We start from the raw sequence: 6801 nt of genomic DNA on the forward strand, positions 1-6801 counted from the left end.
AGGGAAGGGAGTGTGGCTTCGCTGTCTGCCGCTTTTGCATTTTCCACATCTGGCCTACAGACCTAATTCTAACTTGCGATCTCGCTTGATGAAATTCGATCTTCGTGGTTTAAATACCTTTCAATTTGGGACGATTTAACCATTGCAGCAGTTGAAGAAACAAACCCTGCGCATTATCTGTAAAGCCAATATGGAAAAAGAAAGAAGGAAAGAAAGCATGCTGCAAACACACAAATCACGACCATTGTCTTTAACACTCGCATAAACACACATACACATAAACACACGGAAAGATGGGGGAGGGGAGCGAGTGGCGAGAGACACACGGATATAGACCGACGAGAGTCAATGCGAGTCAAGTTAACGCTTTCTCCGCCCCGATGCACAACTACCCCCCTCCCGCGTTAATTAATTCCAAACAAAGCAAGCCAATCAAGAAATGCATTATTATTTTCAAGCAGAGAGAGGCGAGTGCCATGTATTTTTTAATTGATTTATTTATTTGGAGGACATTAATTCTCGGTCTGAGGCTGATTTTCAAACCGTTTGCAAAGCGCGGCTCCATTGTTCACCAGGCGCGCAGACCCCGCCCCCTGCTTTGTGTGCGGCGCGCGGATTGGCCGACGCGCGCGGGGGCCGCGTCAGCGCCCGCGAGCCCATTCATCTGTGCACTTGGGCGTTGGACCCCGCATCTTATTAGCAACCAGGGAGATTTCTCCATTTTCCTCTTGTCTACAGTGCGGCTACAAATCTGGGATTTTTTTATTACTTCTTTTTTTTTCGAACTACACTTGGGCTCCTTTTTTTGTGCTCGACTTTTCCACCCTTTTTCCCTCCCTCCTGTGCTGCTGCTTTTTGATCTCTTCGACTAAAATTTTTTTATCCGGAGTGTGTTTAATCGGTTCTGTTCTGTCTTCTCCACCACCCCCACCCCCCTCCCACCGGTGTGTGTGCCGCTGCCGCTGTTGCCGCCGCCGCTGCTGCTGCTGCTCGCCCCGTCGTTACACCAACCCGAGGCTCTTTGTTTCCCCTCTTGGATCTGTTGAGTTTCTTTGTTGAAGAAGCCAGCATGGGTGCCCAGTTCTCCAAGACCGCAGCGAAGGGAGAAGCCGCCGCGGAGAGGCCCGGGGAGGCGGCTGTGGCCTCGTCGCCTTCCAAAGCGAACGGGCAGGTAAATTCTACCTGTGGTTGTGGTCATTTACTTGGTGTCTCTCTCTCCTTCCCTCCTGGTGGCTCCCAAGGCTCATTCGTGGAGAGGAGTGTGGCTGGATTCTAGTCTGAAAGTTGAATGGAATGGGTAGCCCAAATTGTGTATTTTTTTATAGCAGGGGTCTCCCCCCACCCCCAAAGGAGTGGTTCCTTAGAATCCTGTAGAATTCTTGAGTAGACGGGAGGAAAGGAGTGATAAATCGTCTAAAATGGCGTGGTTTGGAGATTGGCAGAACGTGACTAGCTAGGTGCCCTCCTCCCCCGCCCCCAGCCAGGTTGCATTTGTGTTTGGGGGCACAATGGTGTTTGGGTGGCTCTCGGGTTTGTTGTCGAAGCTAGATTGTCTTTGAGATTTCTGAACTGGTGGTGTGATTGTGTGTATGGGGTGGGGGAGTCGGGAAAGGGGGGCGCAGTGGGGATGGTGGTGGAGAAAGGCGAGGAGGGAAGGGCTGTCTTATTGTATGCCGCGGCGGCGTTCCCTGGGTTCTTGGAAAGGTGGTTGGCTGGGGTTGGAGAGAGGGCTTCGGTACCTTTTGATGGGGCTTTCCCACTGTCCTAAATCTTTATTCGTGACTGTCTGTGGAATTACACACCCATTTATTTTTAAATGGTATCTGTGGGGTGGGAACACTCGGAGGTCCTTTAAGAACCTTTCCAGATGGTCAAAAAGAGGCGGTTCGTGCGTTTGGGTCGAGATTGTTCTTGTGCGTGGCGCCTCGACCACCCGCGGGGGGCCGCCCGGCGCTGCCCGGACCCAGGCAGATAGCCACGGTTGGGTGGACCCGAGAGGGCGGCCATGGGTGGCTGCTTCGCAAACACTGGGCACCCACCACGCCTCTTTTCCTAGAGAAAAGATCGTGTCGCTTCGCCTGCTCTAACCTATCGGGGAAAGCGAAGTCTGCCAAGAGGCTTTAAACCCGTTAAAAATGCAAAATGAACCGCCGAGGAGCGCCCAGGCTTCGCAGAATCACAGGGGAAGGTGGGCGTGGAAGCAGAGGCGAGACCTCAGAAATAATGGGTTTCCCCCTGCCTTGTTGGTTTCAGACCGACCAAGAGGCCAGGAAACCACCTGAGCTTTGTTTGCGGACTGCTGAGCTGCGCGATCCAGGCTCGGGGGCGCCTCGGCCTGCGGGCAGGGCCCGGCTGGGCAGGGCGGGGTGGCCCCGCGACTCCGCCCCTCCTCGCCTGCCTGCCCTCAGCGCGGCGCAGTGGAGGCACAGCGCCCCCTGCCGGTCCCAAGGCCCTGAGCGGGCGCAGGACCTCGAAGAGCCCCGTGCGGGGAGGGGCTCCTGGCTCGAGTGCTGTGGTCCCCCTGGGAATTCCTGGTATTTTGAAGAGGCCTTTATGTATTTAGGGCGAAAGAGGGATGTGAAACGTAGGCGCGGACCACCAGCTCTGGCTCTGTGCCTTCTTCCAAAGGGCGTTTGCTGTGTCAACTATTCCTTGGCACCTTTTTTCCCCTAAGCCCCCCATAAGGCGAGGGCTGGCATGGTTAGCCTTTGCTTGCTACGTTTCGGACTTCATCTTTAGGGCACTTGCTGAATGGCGGGCTGGTCACTGTTCTACTTGGGGGCTACAGTTGTGTTTTGGGGGGGTCTCCAGGCAGCGGTGCCCATTTCCTCGTTCGTGGGGCTCTCGTCTGGGCATCCACCCGCGCCTCCCCGTAACGGCGGGGGTGGGGTCTCGATGGCCACAGGGGCCTTAGCGGGAAGCGGGTCCCTCCCAGTCCAGGGCTGGGGGCGGGAATGGCGGCGCCCCGGCCGCTTCAGTGACGCTCCCGCTTTCTCTGCCTCTTAGGAGAATGGCCACGTGAAGGTAAACGGCGACGCTTCGCCCGCGGCCGCCGAGTCGGGCGCCAAGGAGGAGCTGCAAGCCAACGGCAGCGCCCCGGCCGCCGACAAGGAGGAGCCCGCGGCAGCCGGGAGTGGGGCGGCGTCGCCCTCCGCAGCCGAGAAAGATGAGCCGGCCGCCGCCGCCCCCGAGGCCGGGGCCAGCCCGGTAGAGAAGGAGGCCCCCGCGGAGGGCGAGGCTGCCGAGCCCGGCTCGCCCACGGCCGCGGAGGGAGAGGCCGCGTCGGCCGCCTCCTCGACGTCTTCGCCCAAGGCCGAGGATGGGGCCACGCCCTCGCCCAGCAACGAGACCCCGAAAAAAAAAAAGAAGCGCTTTTCCTTCAAGAAGTCTTTCAAGCTGAGCGGCTTCTCCTTCAAGAAGAACAAGAAGGAGGCTGGAGAAGGCGGTGAGGCTGAGGCGCCCGCTGCCGAAGGCGGCAAGGACGAGGCCGCCGGGGGCGCCGCTGCGGCCGCCGCCGCCGAGGCGGGCGCGGCCTCCGGGGAGCAGGCAGCGGCGCCGGGCGAGGAGGCGGCAGCTGGCGAGGAGGGGGCGGCGGGTGGCGACCCGCAGGAGGCCAAGCCCGAGGAGGCTGCTGTCGCGCCAGAGAAGCCACCCGCCAGCGACGAGACCAAGGCCGCCGAGGAGCCCAGCAAGGTAGAGGAGAAGAAGACCGAGGAGGCCGGGGCCAGCGCCGCCGCCTGCGAGGCCCCCTCGGCCGCCGGGCCCGGCGCGCCCCCGGAGCAGGAGGCCGCCCCCGCAGAGGAGCCCGCGGTCGCCGCCGCCTCGTCAGCCTGCGCAGCCCCCTCACAGGAGGCCCAGCCCGAGTGCAGTCCAGAAGCCCCCCCAGCGGAGGCGGCAGAGTAAAAGAGCAAGCTTTTGTGAGATAATCGAAGAACTTTTCTCCCCTGTTTGTTTGTTGGAGTGGTGCCAGGTACTGGTTTTGGAGAACTTGTCTACAACCAGGGATTGATTTTAAAGATGTCTTTTTTTATTTTACTTTTTTTAAGCACCAAATTTTTTTTTCTCCCACCCCCACCCCCCCCACAGATCCCATCTCAAATCATTCTGTTAACCACCATTCCAACAGGTCGAGGAGAGCTTAAAACACCTTCTTCCTCTGCCTTGTTTCTCTTTTGTTTTTTATTTTTTCGCATCAGTATTAATGTTTTTGCATACTTTGCATCTTTATTCAAAAATGTAAACTTTCTTTGTCAATCTATGGACATGCCCATATATGAAGGAGATGGGTGGGTCAAAAAGGGATATCAAATGAAGTGATAGGGGTCACAATGGGGAAATTGAAGTGGTGCATAACATTGCCAAAATAATGTGCCACTAGAAATGGTGTAAAGGCTGTCTTTTTTTTTTTTTTTTTTAAAGAAAAGTTATTACCATGTATTTTGTGAGGCAGGTTTACAACACTACAAGTCTTGACTAAGAAGGAAAGAGGAAAAAAGAAAAAACACCAATACCCAGATTAAAAAAAAAAAAAATGATCATAGTCTTAGGAGTTCATTTAAACCATAGGAACTTTTCACTTATCTCATGTTAGCTGTACCAGTCAGTGATTAAGTAGAACTACAAGTTGTATAGGCTTTATTGTTTATTGCTGGTTTATGACCTTAATAAAGTGTAATTATGTATTACCAGCAGGGTGTTTTTAACTGTGACTATTGTATAAAAACAAATCTTGATATCCAGAAGCACATGAAGTTTGCAACTTTCCACCCTGCCCATTTTTGTAAAACTGCAGTCATCTTGGACCTTTTAAAACACAAATTTTAAACTCAACCAAGCTGTGATAAGTGGAATGGTTACTGTTTATACTGTGGTATGTTTTTGATTACAGCAGATAATGCTTTCTTTTCCAGTCGTCTTTGAGAATAAAGGAAAAAAAATCTTCAGATGCAATGGTTTTGTGTAGCATCTTGTCTATCATGTTTTGTAAATACTGGAGAAGCTTTGACCAATTTGACTTAGAGATGGAATGTAACTTTGCTTACAAAAATTGCTATTAAACTCCTGCTTAAGGTGTTCTAATTTTCTGTGAGCACACTAAAAGCGAAAAATAAATGTGAATAAAATGTACAAATTTGTTGTGTTTTTTTATGTTCTAGTAATACTGAGACTTCTAGGTCTTAGGTTAATTTTTTGGAAGATCTTGCATGCCATCAAGAGTAAATTTTCTTGTGGTTCTTAATCTGAAGTTTTCAAGCTCTGAAATTCATAATCCGCAGTGTCAGATTACGTAGAGGAAGATCTTACAACATTCCATGTCAAATCTGTTACCATTTATTGGCATTTAGTTTTCATTTAAGAATTGAACATAATTATTTTTATTGTAGTTATATCGCATGTCAGATTAAATCATTTAGAACAAAAGGGGTGTGAACCTAAGACTATTTAAATGTCTTATGAGAAAATTTCATAAAGCCATTTTCTTGTAATTCAGGTCCAGAAACAAATTTTAAACTGAGTGAGAGTCTATAGAATCCATAGTGCAGATGGGTCATGAAATGTGGCCAAATGTGTTTCAAAAATTGATGGTGTATTACCTGCTATTGTAATTGCTTAGTGCTTGGCTAATTTCCAAATTATTGCTTAATATGTTATACCTTAAGAAAACAGGTTTATGTAACAAAGTAATGGTGTTGAATGGATGATGTCAGTTCATGGGCCTTTAGGGTAGTTTTAAGCCTTTTTTTTTTTTTTTTTTTTTTTTTTTGCAAGTGTGTTAGCATCTTGTTACTCAAAGGATAAGATAGACAATAATACTTCACTGAATATTAATAATCTTTACTAGTTTACCTCCTCTGCCCTTTACCACCCGGTAACTGGTTATCTTTTTCTTCACTGGACCCTAAACTGACTGAATTTTAAGATATGTATTAAAAACCATTTCATTTAATGCGCATCTGTTTTGCTGTTTTTGAGCAGTGTGCAGTTTAGGGTTCATGATAAATCATTGAACCACATGTGTAACAACTGAATGCCAAATCTTAAACTCATTAGAAAAATAACAAACTAGCTTTTGACATGCACTCTTAATTGGAATAATGGATCAAAAATAGTGGTTCATGACCTTACCAAACACCCTTGCTACTAATAAAATCAAATAACACTTAGAAGGGTATGTATTTTTAGTTAGGTTTTCTTGATCTTGGAGGATGTTTGAAAGTTAAAAATTGAATTTGGTAACCAAAGGACTGATTTATGAGCCTTCTGTATCTTAACCAACTTTTTCTTAGTTACCTAGATGGCCAAGTACAGTGCCTGGTGTGTAGTAGGACTCAGTAAAAAAGTGGATTTTTAAAAATAACTCCCAAAGTGAATAGTCAAAAATCCTGTGTAGCAAACTGTTATATATTGCTAAGTTTGTTCTTTCAACAGCTGGAATTTATTAAGATGCATTATTTTGATTTTATTCACTGCCTAAAACACTTTGGGTGGTATTGATGGAGTTGGTGGATTTTCCTCCAAGCGATTAAATGAAATTTGACGTATCTTTTCATCCAAAGTTTTGTACATCATGTTTTCTAACGGAAAAAAAATGTTAATATGGCTTTTTTGTATTACTAAAAATAGCTTTGAGATTAAGGAAAAATAAATAACTCTTGTACAGTTCAGTATTGTCTATTAAATCTGTATTGGCAGTATGTATAACGGCATTTGCTGTGGTTACAAAATACTTCCCCTGGGTTATAATAATCATTTGATCCAATTCCTATTGCTTGTAAAATAAAGTTTTACCAGTTGATATAA

The 6801-nt window shown here is 48.4% G+C and overlaps 1 protein-coding gene across 2 annotated transcripts; it reads left to right on the forward strand.

Annotated features, from left to right (window-relative positions):
- The first annotated feature begins 658 nt into the window (after positions 1-658).
- Positions 659-6801, forward strand: MARCKS (myristoylated alanine rich protein kinase C substrate). 2 transcript variants are annotated; one of them, XM_025381485.1, is made up of 2 exons: positions 659-1171; positions 3007-6801. In XM_025381485.1, the coding sequence occupies exons 1-2, from the start codon at positions 1070-1072 to the stop codon at positions 3901-3903; spliced, it is 999 nt and encodes a 332-aa protein (XP_025237270.1). In that variant the 5' UTR covers positions 659-1069; the 3' UTR covers positions 3904-6801. The 2 variants fall into 2 exon arrangements, with proteins under 2 accessions (XP_025237270.1, XP_025237271.1); XM_025381486.1 differs by lacking the exon at positions 659-1171 and adding an exon at positions 2542-2700 and having other exon boundaries at positions 3007-6797.

Source organism: Theropithecus gelada, chromosome 4 (genome assembly GCF_003255815.1).
Source record: "Theropithecus gelada isolate Dixy chromosome 4, Tgel_1.0, whole genome shotgun sequence".
NCBI lineage: Eukaryota > Metazoa > Chordata > Mammalia > Primates > Cercopithecidae > Theropithecus > Theropithecus gelada.

Coding starts and splice junctions, on each gene's coding strand:
- MARCKS (XM_025381485.1), top strand. CDS start 1,070: ATGGGTGCCCAGTTCTCCAAGACCGCAGCGAAGGGAGAAGCCGCCGCG. Junction 1,172..3,006: donor CTTCCAAAGCGAACGGGCAG/GTAAATTCTACC, acceptor TCTGCCTCTTAG/GAGAATGGCCACGTGAAGGT.